Here is a 12,109-nt window from a genome sequence, read left to right as displayed (position 1 = left end):
CTTTTGCTTCTCCCTGTTTCCCCTCCCTCCCCTCACCTGCTGCTCCCCACTGTCCTGCTGCTGGGACCCCCAGTGCCTCACAGCCTCCAGCCAGACCCCATTCCCATTCAGGTGGCTCTGAAGGTGTTCTGGCTCCCAGGCTGCCCTGCCCAGTTGAAGTTTAAAGCTCATGCCATGTGCAAATGGGTGGCCCCACTAACAGGAGCTCACCCAGACGGAGCCGTGGGCAGGGGCTGGCAGCAGGAGCACTCCTGGCTGGGGGCTGGCTGTGGGGCTGGCTGTGGGGCTGGCTGGGGGCTGGCTGTGGGGCTGGGGGCTGGCTGTGGGGCTGGGGGCTGGCTGTGGGGCTGGGGGCTGCAGGGCTGTTCCCCTTCCCGGCAGGGCTCGGCGCTGGCTCGTCCTCCCCCGGTGCCTGTGGGCGGGCGAGGGGCTGGCGGGGTGGGCTCCTGGCTTCACACTGAGTGTGTTTTGGTTCTCTTGCAGGGAAGGTGACTGGTGGCTGGCTCATTCCCTCACTACAGGACAGACGGGCTACATCCCCAGTAACTATGTCGCGCCCTCAGACTCCATCCAGGCTGAAGAGTAATTGCCATCTTTTAGACAGTTTAAAGAGAGCGATAGAAATGCACCCCGAGGGTTCCTCCCTGCCCCTGCCCTGCTCCTGGGAGAAGCCTCCAAGCCCTCTGGGTTTTTCCTCTTTGCTGTTTTCCCCCTTTGGGTGTGCAAACCCCATAAATGTTTTCCAGCCTTCCTCTAAGGCCCACAAGTGCAGTGGTGCAGCGTGCTTGGTGGTGGAGGGGTGAGCAGTGGCACAGTGGGGCTGTGGATGCTTCTGGTCTGTTTTTTTTGGAGAGCCTGGAGATGAGAAGGCTCCATTGCACCCTTCCAGGACTTAAAGGGGGCTCCTAAAAAAGAGAGAGAGTGACTTTTTCCATGGGCAGAGGGGCCTGTGAGAGGACAAGGGGGAATGGTTTTAAGCTAAAAGAGGAGAGATTTAGATTAGGTGTTTGGAAGAAATTCTTCACTCCTGAGGTGGTGAGGCCCTGGCACAGGTTGCCCACAGGCTGCCCCATCCCTGGAATTCTTCATGGCCAGATTGGATGGGGCTTGGAACAACCTGGCCTAGTAGAAGGTGTGGCAGGAGGGTTCCAAGCCCTGTGGCAGGGGAGTTTCAGGGATCCCATTTGGGAAGGCTCTTGGAGTGAAGGCGTTCCATGGCCTGTGGAGCAGGGTTGCTCCCTGGGTGATGCCGGGGCTGTCTGGGGACAGGGTGCACCCTGAGGCACCCAAGCCCAGACACGCAGGCCCTGCAGACCCTTTTGGTCTCCAAAACCTGCGGTGTGGAGGCTGGGGCTGAGGCTCCTGCCTGGGCAGGCAGTGGAGGGGGTGGGCAGATGCCGTGTGCTGAGCTGCTGCCTTGCTCCTGCAGGTGGTATTTTGGGAAGATCACTCGCCGGGAGTCCGAGCGGCTGCTGCTCAACCCCGAAAACCCTCGAGGGACCTTCCTGGTCCGGGAGAGTGAGACCACGAAAGGTAAGCAGGTTTGGGGGGGGCTGGCCTTGGAGAGACCCCTCTCTAAAGGGTGTGGGGGTACCTTGAGTCCCCTCGGTCACTCTGTGGGATCCAGGTTCCCCAGCTTAGGCACAGGGGGAGGGAGAAGGAGGAAAGACTCGTACCACATAGACAGGAGATGATGTTTGGGGTTGCTGAGCGATGCCCCTCAGCATGGGCAGCCTCCTGGGATCTCCCCTGCCAGTGCTGATCCCCAGGGAGCCAGTGCTGCTGCACCCATCACATCCCCAGTGACTGTGCTGAACACACCATTACACCCCCGAGCCCACAGGCTGGGGGGACGTGGCCACTTCTCTCCCACCACTGCCTGCCTGGCAGGTGCCCTTCAGAGAGGTGGTTCAGCTCATGGCAGAGTGGGAGCTGAGAGCCTCTCCATCTTCAGCAGGACCACCTGGCAGGATGCTCTTTTTTCCTGTTTTTTTTTTTTTTTATCCCCAAGTAGATGTTTTTTTTGTGTTTTCCCTGGTCCCTCTGTAGTAGCAAAATCTTGAACATGTGCTTCCTGGGCAGACAGGCTGAGGGAGTGATGAACTTTAATCCTTCTTTCAAGTCTGATGACTCTTTGTGCTTGTTTTATACCTCCCAAAAGTGTGAGTTGTGATCTTTGAGGTTTGACTGCCTGAGGATGCTGTTTCTTACCTGAAAATGTGGTTTAGTTTGGCTCCAAATGCACCTTTGGGAAAAGCCCCTTGATGTGCCTCTCTGTTTTTATGCCTTGAACTTACCACTGGTTATTTTATTCTGGGGGAAGCAGCTCATTCAAGCAGCAGCATAAATCTTCATCTCTGCTCTCTGTGGCCCCAGCAGCCTGTGTTGTTCTTGTGTGGGCAGAGCAGAGCCAAGATCCTAAAGGGGGATTTGTGGAGGAGGGAATTGGGCCCACCAGCCCCTTGGCTGCCCTCTGAGATGCTGAGATGTTGGGGTGGTGGGTCAGGAGCTCCCCTCAGCCTGTCTCCCATCTGCTCCTATCTCCTGCTGGAGAGAAGGACCTGACAGGTCAGGTGGGGCTGGGGGACAATGCCCCCAGTTAGCACATCCCATAGGATGGCTGGTGGCAAGGCTTGGCAGAGCTGCTGTGCAACCAGGGGGCAGCTGAGGGTCGTGATTGCACGTTGTGGCTGTAGCCAGGGGGACGTGCCATCCCTCCCTGGCACCAGGTGCCAACTGGTGCATCCAGGAGCTGCTCCCCATCCTCTGAGTGAAAGAGGGAGCCTGCCTGCCCCGTCCTGCCTCCTCCACACCCACCCTCCGTGGGACCCCGTGGGGAGTGCCTGTCTGTGGCACATCTCCCCCAGCCCCTGGGTCCTGCCCACAGGTGCCTACTGCCTCTCTGTCTCCGACTTCGACAACGCCAAGGGCCTCAACGTGAAGCACTACAAGATCCGCAAGCTGGACAGCGGTGGCTTCTACATCACCTCCCGCACCCAGTTCAACAGCCTGCAGCAGCTCGTGGCCTACTACTCCAGTGGGTAGCCATGTGGGGTCCCCTTGGGGTCTGGTGGCTCCCGGGGTGCTGTGCCTGCCCTCGCTGCAGGGCTGGGGAACCCCAAACCACTTGTGTGAAAAGCTGCCTGGGTTTTAGGGCGCAGGGTTGGGGTGCTGGTCGCTGAGGTGTTTGCAGGGAGGATGTGGGGTAAAGACATCACGTGCCTGAAAGCCCAAATGTCACCTTGCCGTTGTCCCCTCCTGTGCTAGAACACGCTGATGGCTTGTGCCACCGTCTCACCAACGTCTGCCCCACGTCCAAGCCCCAGACCCAAGGCCTTGCCAAGGACGCCTGGGAAATCCCCCGGGAATCGCTGCGGCTGGAGGTCAAGCTGGGCCAGGGCTGCTTTGGAGAGGTGTGGATGGGTAAGGAGCATTCCCTCCCTGCTGTCCCCTCAATGTCACCAGCTGCATCCTGTCCCCAGCCATCTGCAGGTGCCCAGAGCCTGCAGTGGGGTGGGGGAGCAGGTGAGGGGCACAGCCCCCTGTCCCGTACGTGTGTCCTGAGCCACGTGTCCTATGCCACAGGGACCTGGAATGGCACTACTCGAGTGGCCATCAAGACACTGAAGCCTGGCACCATGTCCCCAGAGGCCTTCCTACAGGAAGCCCAGGTCATGAAGAAGCTCCGGCACGAGAAGCTGGTTCAGCTCTACGCCGTGGTTTCAGAGGAGCCCATTTACATTGTCACCGAGTACATGAGCAAGGGTGAGCACAGGAGGGACACTGGGGGTGCAGCCGAGGGGCTCTGCTCCTCCACAGTGCTCTGACCATGGTCTTCCTTGCAGGGAGCCTCCTGGACTTCCTGAAGGGTGAGATGGGCAAGTACCTGCGGCTGCCCCAGCTCGTGGATATGGCGGCTCAGGTGGGTTTATGCATCCCCAGGTGTCCTGCATCCCCCTCCGAGGGCACTGGCTGCCTGAGCCCCTCACTGGGCTGTCGTGGCTGTCACTGGTCAGGCAGTGGGTGCTGTGCAGCCTGGTTTGGGTGGGTGCTGTGGCCCCCCACTGGGTCTCAGCCTGGAGCTGGGTTGCAGTCTTGGGCATTGTTTTGCCCATTCCTGTTGCCACTGGCTCTCCCTGGCCGGCAAACCCATGTCTGCCCGGGGTTGTTTGAGCAGCTGGTTGTTCCCACACCCCGGCTGGGTGCCACTGCAGAGCTGTTCCCCTCGGTGGCGCCGGGCACTCCCCGGGGACGCTCATGTCACCCTGTCAGCCTCGGTGCCCCCTGTGCTGGTCCCCACAGATCGCATCCGGCATGGCCTACGTGGAGAGGATGAACTACGTGCACCGGGACCTGCGGGCAGCCAACATCCTCGTGGGGGAGAACCTGGTGTGCAAAGTGGCCGACTTTGGCTTGGCACGGCTCATCGAGGACAACGAGTACACCGCTCGGCAAGGTGCGTGTCCGCCGAGGCGCCCAGGCAGGTGGCACCAGAGCGGTGGCTGCTGGTCCCTGGTCTCCAGAGGTGTGTGTCGTGTCTGGAGCCGACATGTGGCTCTGACTCCCTCTCCATCCAGGTGCAAAGTTCCCCATCAAGTGGACGGCCCCTGAGGCAGCTCTGTATGGAAGGTTTACCATCAAGTCAGACGTCTGGTCCTTTGGCATCCTCTTGACCGAGCTGACCACCAAGGGCAGAGTGCCGTACCCAGGTGAGGGCTGCCACCCACCAGCACAAGCCCTGTCACTACTGCAGTGCCCAGTGCCAGCTGCCCATGCCCAGAGCTTACTCCTGGTACTCCGTGGCCCTCGGAGCCATCCTTGTGGAGTAACAAATGAATGCAAAGTTTCTCCTGCCGTTTGGGGCTGAGCTGCCCCTTCCCAGGTTGGATCCTCCCCACTGGGGTGAGCAGAGATTGGCCAGGACACAAGGTCCCAGCCACCCTGTCCCACTCTAGCCCTGAGCAAAGTGACAGGCTGACAGGGACAAGTGTCCGTGGGCTGGGGGGATCTCTCTCTCTCTGTGTCACTGGGGTTGCCCCTGAGGCGTGTCCCAGCATGTCCCCCTTGGTGTGTCCCCCGGGACAGGCACGGTGCAGGACCTGGCCTGGCTCTGCTCAGTGCCATCTCTCCTCTGGCACACAGGGATGGTGAACCGGGAGGTGCTGGATCAGGTGGAGCGAGGGTACCGCATGCCCTGCCCGCCCGAGTGCCCAGAGTCCCTGCACGACCTCATGTGCCAGTGCTGGCGGAAGGACCCGGAGGAGCGACCCACCTTCGAGTACCTGCAGGCTTTCCTGGAGGACTACTTCACCTCGACAGAGCCCCAGTACCAGCCCGGCGAGAACCTATAGACCCGGAGTTCCTCCTGGCACCAGGGACGCTGCCGTCCTCGCCACAGGGCACCGAGGGCTGGCCTCCCCACCGAGGGGCTGTTTCTCTGGAGCAGCCCTGGAGCAGGACGGGGCATTGTCTGCAGATGCAGCCAGGGGAGGTGCTGGGTGCCCCCATTGCTCATTGAGACTTGTGGCCCCAAGCGGCGAGAGGAGCCTGTGGGCGCCGGCGGAGCTGGCTCGGGAGGGCGAGCAGAGCATCTCCTGCCAAGAGACTTGGCTTCTGGGAGACTTTTTCCCCCCTACAGCTCTGGGGTGAGCCTGGAGGGATTGGGGGACAGCATCACTCCACCTCAGACACATGGCCCCAGTCTCCTGCACCCCCTTTCTAAATCAGCACAAATGTCCCTGCCTCTTCACCCTCTCCACTGTCCCCCCCCGTGGCTCCAGTTCTCCTGAGGATGCTGGCAGAGACATTTCACCACAGAATCAGAATCACAGAATGCTGAGCTGGAAGGGACCCACAGGGATCATCGAGTCCAGCTCTTAAGTGAATGGCCCACATGGAGATCAGTCCCACGACCTTGGTGTTATTAGCTCCATGCTCTAACCAGCTGAGCTAAGCTCAGTGTCCTGATGGCACAATCCCTGCCTGGTTCAAAGGGGGTGATGCTCCAGTGGTGGTGCCAGTGTGGGATGGCAGCAGAACTCTGGTGGTGCCTCTGGCCTTGCCATGACCTCAATGGCTAGTGGGTTCTGGGACCATGAAATGTGACTGCTCCTGGCTCTGGTGATGGACACGGTCCCATGGGAGCGCCTGGGCACACAATCACATCTTCCAGCTGTGTCTGTTCCCCCAGGGGACACTTCTCTGCTCTCCTGGGAGTGGCACAGGGGATGCTGGCAGAGCCCTGGCCCTGCCTGTGGCCAGCCCTGCTGCCCTGATGTGTTTTCTCCCCCCACACACTCCAGGTCTTCCAGCCACCTCCTTTTGAAGTGCCCCTCAGCCTCCACCACTGGTTCTGCCACCAGCAGAGTCCCCTGGGCTGGCCCTGCCACCAAATCCAGTGCCACTGTGGGGCTTGGGTGCGTGGCCCTTGTAGCCGTTCAGGGTGTTGGGAGTGTTTGGGGGGAAATACTCGTCTTTCACAGATACTTGTGTTCACCTGGTACATTTTCAGCTGGCTTCCCTCCACCCCTCCTGTCTCAGCTGCCAGGCTGCAGCCCCCACGCAGCATCCCAAGCCACATGCCACCATCCCAGAGAAGAATCCTGTGAAGCCCTGTGCCACATCTGCATCCTCATCTGCCCCCTGCTCGCTCCCAGAGCGCTCAGCCGTGTTTTGGAGGTGGGTGGCTTTCCCTACCCAGCTTTGCCCCACACACATCCCGTGGGGCTGATTCCCAGACTCGGCGTGGCAAATCCCAGTCCCTGCCCTCTTCCACCCAGCACCTGCTTGTACATACCCCTCGAGTGGTCCCCACACCCTCCCAGACCCAGATTTCATTGCATGTGGTGGTTTCCCCCCTCCTGTGGCTGTATCCAGCTGGAAACCCTTCACTGTGGTGGTTCACAAAGCTTCTCTCCCTCACCGCTCAGGTACCAGCCCTACTCACTCAAAAAGACCTGGGGGGTCTTCAGATGCTCTCCTGGGCCACAGTGGGATGGGGGCTTGGGGAGTGCTGTGGGGCAGGAGTCCTGGGGGGGAAGGACCTAGAGAGGGGAGCCAGTGGCTTCACCCACCTCTCAGTCCTCGGGCAGGGGGGCTTTCTGTGCCTCCCCATCACTTGTGGGATGGGGTTTCCCTCCAGCACAGCCTCCTCACAGACCCAACCCACCTCAAACCAGTCCCTGCCATGGTACCAGTGTCCCAGGAAAGCTGGGGGGGAGCCCAGTGTGGGCAAGGGGTGGCTAAAAGCCCTACGCCAAATCTCCACCAGAGCAGGGTTCGGGCACAACACTGCTTCCTGTTCACTCCCACAGCTCCCTGCACACTTATTTATGAACCAAGGACTTGGCTGGTTGGTTGGTTGGTTGGTGGCTCCTTTTTTAGTGAGTAAAACCTTAAAAATCAGGCTCTTCAGCTGTACAGAGATATCCTGCTGGCTTGAAGAACAGCAACTGCATTATTGGATTTGTTTTTAAATCATTTTGAAAGTTGGAGCCTTTTCTTCCCCCCTCTCCCTTCCTCAGAGGTTTGCTGTGCCTGCATTCCTGTGTTTGGGTAGGGTCTCCCCAAATGTTCTGGGTCTTCCCGTGTTTGCAGCCCTTTGGGATGGGTGGCTGCCACGTGTCCCCTGGCAGCCCTTCCCAGGGGTGTCCTCTGCCACAGCTCTGAATTCCACAAAATCCCCATCCCTGGGAGGAGCCTCCGACACTTGCAAGGTGTGGAGGCCAGATCAGGTGTGGGAGCTGGGGAGAGAGAAGGCAGGCACACGAGCTCAGGTGTGTGGCACGTGCAGGGTCTGGTGTGGGTGCCGGGGGCGGGAATGGCCTCACCCCACAGCTCCAGCCTCGGGCTGCCTTAATTCCCCATGGATCTGGGGAAGGAGGAGACGTGCTGGGGACATTTCAGGGCAGAAGGCAGTAAGGCAATGCCAGAGGAGCCCTCCTGCCCAGGGCTGTGTGTCCATCGTGGTTCTGTGCAGGGGTTCTGGGGGGAACAGGACTCACCACCGCAGCCGGCACGGCCCGGAGGCCCCGGGCATTCAGAGCCTCCCTTCCATCCCCAGTCTTGGCTGGCAGTTTATTTTTTAAGCCAATAAACTCCAGAGGGGAGTCCCCACCTGAGGATGCTTTTTGGCTTCCTGGGCTCCATCAAATCCTACAAGTCATTCTCCTCTGCTGTTATAATTTTTTTACACAGTCTTTTGTAAGATCTCCAACCTACTATGCAGAGAACATGTGGATCTGTGTCTCTCCCCAGCTCCCCTCACCTGCCTTTTTTTGGTGTCTAAGTAAAATATTTAGCTTTTTTTTGTTTGTTTGGGTCTTTTTTTTTTTTTTTTTTTTTTTTTTTTTTTTTTTTTTTTTTTTTTTTTTTTTTTTTTTTTTTTTTTTTTTTTTTTTTTTTTTTTTTTTTTTTTTTTTTTTTTTTTTTTTTTTTGGATAATAACAAAACTTTGGGGAAAAAAACCTGAAAAGGTCCAGCTTTGTGGGTGGTGGGGGGGGTGGAGATGCTTTGAAACTCTAACGTTGATGTAAATACTTTGCAATTTGATAATTAAATACAAACAGACCTCACAAAACAAAAGTGTAGCTCATGTGTGAGGGGCCTTGTGAGCTCCTTAGCACCCCTGATACAGGAGCTGCTGGATCCTGGAGCCTGTGCAGTGCCAGTGGGAGGATCCTGCTGGCCCCCAGAGGCTGAGGTGGAGGGGAGAGGACAGGGGCAGTGCTCCATCAGCAGAATCTGCTTCATCAGCAATCACAAGAAGCAGGGCTGCTCTGTCTGGGTGATTAGTGGGTGCTGATTGGGATCCCTCACTTGGTGGTTAAGTAATTGATATATAACATTTGGGAGGAGGGTGGCTGATGGTCCTCCTTCACCACTGTCTTTATCATCCACGTGGTCTGTGGTGGCTTTAGTGCCCCAAGTCCCTGCTCTGGCTGCTCCCTCCATCCTGGACTGGTAAGCGACTCAGTCTTACCACCTTAAATGTTAAATGCTTTGTGTTTTGGTTGTCTCTGAAAGAATTAAGTGTTGGTGCTGGTCCCTCGGTCCTCCTGCAGTGGGTGGGCTGGGGGTGGGCTGGTGAAGTTGCCACAGGAGGGAAGCTGAGGCCGTGGCTCTTTCAGTCCTTGGATTTTCACCTTTGGCGTTGCTGTTTGGGTTGGGGTGGCCATGGGAGGGCACATGGAGGAGGAGGAGGTTCTGGGGGAGGCCAGGGGGCTGTGGTCCAGCCCAAGCCCTGGGCAGTGCAGGGGACTGCAGTGATTTGTACAGGGGGTACAAGGGGGCTGCATTCAGTACTTCCAAGCCCTGTCTGTGGCACCCTTTGCTCCCTCCTGTCTGTCCCCTTTGCTCCCTGTCTGGTCCTCATCCGTAATGGCAGCTGAGGCATCTGAAGAGGGTCAGGGCAGTCAGCGGTGCCTGCAGCCCCCCCTGGCCATGCTCAGGGGCTGTTTTACCATGGAGTCACCCCCTTGTGAAACCCTTGTTGACTCCCAAGTCCTGTAGAGGTCTGCCCTGTGAAATGGGGGGAGGGGATGACCTTAGCCTGGAGGGGCAGAGGCTGTCTGAGCCAGGAGCTGTGACAGGAGTCACTGCCAGCATCTGCTTGGACCAAGGGGAGCCCCTCCCAGGCGTCCCTGGGCTGAGCCAGGCAGATGTGCCCGGGGATTACACCACATGCCTCCCTTAATAGACTTAATCTTGCTGTTTGCTCCGTGCTCCTGTTGGGCCCTGGAAGATGCTTTGGGTGTTAGGGTTGGGCTGTGGCTGCCCCTGCAGCAGCTCTGGTGAGGAGCTGGGGCTCCTGTGTTGGATGGTTTGTGCTGGCAGGGGGTTCTAAAACGGTGAGGATGTTGACATGAATATCCCCTTCACTTCCCCAAAGCTCAGTGGTTGCTCTCCCCCAGAACATCAAGTCCTGGCTCCCAAAAGATAGATGCTTTTGAGTACATGGCAGCAGCCCTGAACTGCAAACCCTCAGTTGTGCTGAGGGTCTGAGGTCTCTCCCACAGCCCAGACCCAGCAGAAGGTCTCCTGGGGCAGGAGTGGGGTGGTGGTCATTGAAGGGTTGGCTCTCAGGTTCAAGGAGCCACACCATGGGAAGCCTCGTGATATCCCAGCTGGTCATCCTGGGGATGCTGCCTCTCCCTGAGAAGTGTTGAGGAGGGGTGTGAGAAATCCCTGCACCTCAAAGCTGCGCTGAGTCCGAGGACAGGCTGAGACAAGCTGCATCTGTTTCTAGGGATTGGAGCCTGGGCTTTTCTTTTTTTTTTTAGTATTTGTTTTTTCCCTTTACTGACCCTGCTGTGTCACTGATCTGTTATGTGACCTAGAAAAGAAAATGATCTCTCCTTCATATGGAAAGACAAAGAAACAGCTTAAGGCTCCTGCTCCCTTGTATCTAGGGAGCATCAGGCAGATGGACACTGTAATTCAGCAAGGTGATGAGACTCACTCTGTGCCAAAGTGTCAAGTGACACCACTGGCAGTGTCCAGGCTCAGTGGGGCCTGGCACAGCACAGTGTTGTGTTGGAAATCCCAGTGCTTTGAGGCACCAGTGTAGCTGCCCACCGGTGCAGCCCCCTCACACACCCAGGGACAGAGCCACCCCACTGCTCTGCTGGCAGAGGAACTGCTCGAGGCCAGGGCCAGCCCTGCGAGCGTCCCTGGGTGCAGCCAGCACAGCCTGGCCGGGAGCACAGGCTGTGTCTGCACAGGCTCAGCCCAATCTGTGGCACACAGGCAGGGAAGCTGTGATGATGCTGTTCAGAAGCCACCGGGTCTGACCTGTTCTGCAGTCACAGGCTGGTTTTTCAATCTCTTTATAGAGGACAAGCCAGGCATTAACATGGGATGTGAGACCTGGTTGGGTTCCTCACTCTGCCCGAGGCTTTCTGTCTGACCATGATGAAGCTGCTTTAATTTTCTATCTTTAAAATGAAGATGGTATCTCAGGGCCCTAAAGAGGGTAAGAGAGTGTGCTGTGGAGGGCTATGTGCACATCAAAGAGTGCTCCTTTTCTGCATTTGGGGTGGGAGGGTTCTAACCCCATCAGTCTACCGAGAGCTCTCCCTCTTTTGAAGTGCTTTGTACTCTGAGCTGGCTCTCACGGAAGGGAAGGCAAGGCCTGCAGCTGCACCTTGTCTTGAACTCTGTGTACAAAGAAAGCCAGGGCTTGCTCTCATCCAAAGGGCTGTCTGGCTTCGTGGCTAGAATTTATTTAAATTGCTGTGAAGTGCAACTTGGCTAGTGAGCAACAAAAAAGGACTCTTGACAGAACTGACTGCATTAGCTTAAGTACACTGAAACTTAAAAGTCACTCAGAGAACAGGCAGGAGCTGTGCCATGGCCTGCAGTGAGCGCCCTCCCCTCTCCATTTATTTATGCTGATGTGACAGCTACTGGGATTTCCCTCGGCCTGACAGGTGACAGAGCTGTCACATCTATTTCTGATGCGGCACACGCTTTTTTTAATCGTGTAAACACTAATATGCCCTGAACTCTTTCCAGCTTGGACCTGGGCTTCAGGGCAAGGGTAGAGCGAGCCGGTTTCAGCTCCAGCAGCTCCCACAGCCTGTGCCGCTCTCAGGTGCTGCTGGATCTGACGGTCCTTCCCCCCCAGCTGCACAGCCCAGGCTGGGAAGGGCTCCCAGCACAGAGCTCAGCTGGGCTGCAGGCAGCTCTGTGCCCTGAGCAGGGGGACAGGGGGGGTTATGTGGGGTCATGGGATGGGCTTACACGGCCTGAGCTCCCGCCAGACACTTTTACTGTCGGCACCAGGGATTAGTGGCTTCCAGGGCACAGCTCTGGGGTTTTATTTCATAAGCAGGAAGAGAAGGGGGAGTCTGTCACGTAAGTGCAGAGATACGCAGGAGGTGCTTCTGGCTGTGAGATGAGCCTGTTTAGGATTTGCCAGTCTGGTTCCCCCTCTGCCCATGGTCAGGTTAACCAGTCAGGGAGAAGAATCAGTACTGGGAGCTACAAGGCAAACAGGCTCTGCCTCTGGCTGGAGACTCAGCTCCAGGGTTACTGTGCTGGGAACAGAACAATGCAGAAACACATGATTGCTGGGCTAAGGCATCCACAATGAGCAGCCAACGCATCA

The 12,109-nt window shown here is 57.5% G+C and overlaps 1 protein-coding gene across 2 annotated transcripts in view; it reads left to right on the top strand.

Annotated features, from left to right (window-relative positions):
* The window catches only part of SRC (SRC proto-oncogene, non-receptor tyrosine kinase), a 14,103-nt gene extending 8,590 nt beyond the window's left edge, over positions 1-5,513 (top strand). For both annotated transcript variants that reach the window (XM_027885081.1, XM_027885080.1), the window contains 9 exons: positions 484-582; positions 1,430-1,533; positions 2,888-3,037; positions 3,268-3,423; positions 3,586-3,765; positions 3,846-3,922; positions 4,303-4,456; positions 4,578-4,709; positions 5,143-5,513. In XM_027885081.1, coding sequence (XP_027740882.1) covers positions 484-582; positions 1,430-1,533; positions 2,888-3,037; positions 3,268-3,423; positions 3,586-3,765; positions 3,846-3,922; positions 4,303-4,456; positions 4,578-4,709; positions 5,143-5,351 — 1,261 coding nt within the window. In that variant the 3' untranslated portion in view covers positions 5,352-5,513. The remainder of the gene's footprint in view (positions 1-483; positions 583-1,429; positions 1,534-2,887; positions 3,038-3,267; positions 3,424-3,585; positions 3,766-3,845; positions 3,923-4,302; positions 4,457-4,577; positions 4,710-5,142) is intronic.
* The last annotated feature ends 6,596 nt before the right edge of the window (positions 5,514-12,109 follow it).

The sequence above is a fragment of the Empidonax traillii genome, unplaced genomic scaffold (genome assembly GCF_003031625.1).
Source record: "Empidonax traillii isolate 1590-97213 ecotype Southwest subspecies unplaced genomic scaffold, ASM303162v1 scaffold160:size908849, whole genome shotgun sequence".
NCBI classification, from domain to species: domain Eukaryota; kingdom Metazoa; phylum Chordata; class Aves; order Passeriformes; family Tyrannidae; genus Empidonax; species Empidonax traillii.
The sequence above is the reverse complement of the archived record's forward strand: the minus strand, read 5'-3'. Positions and strand labels throughout refer to the sequence as shown.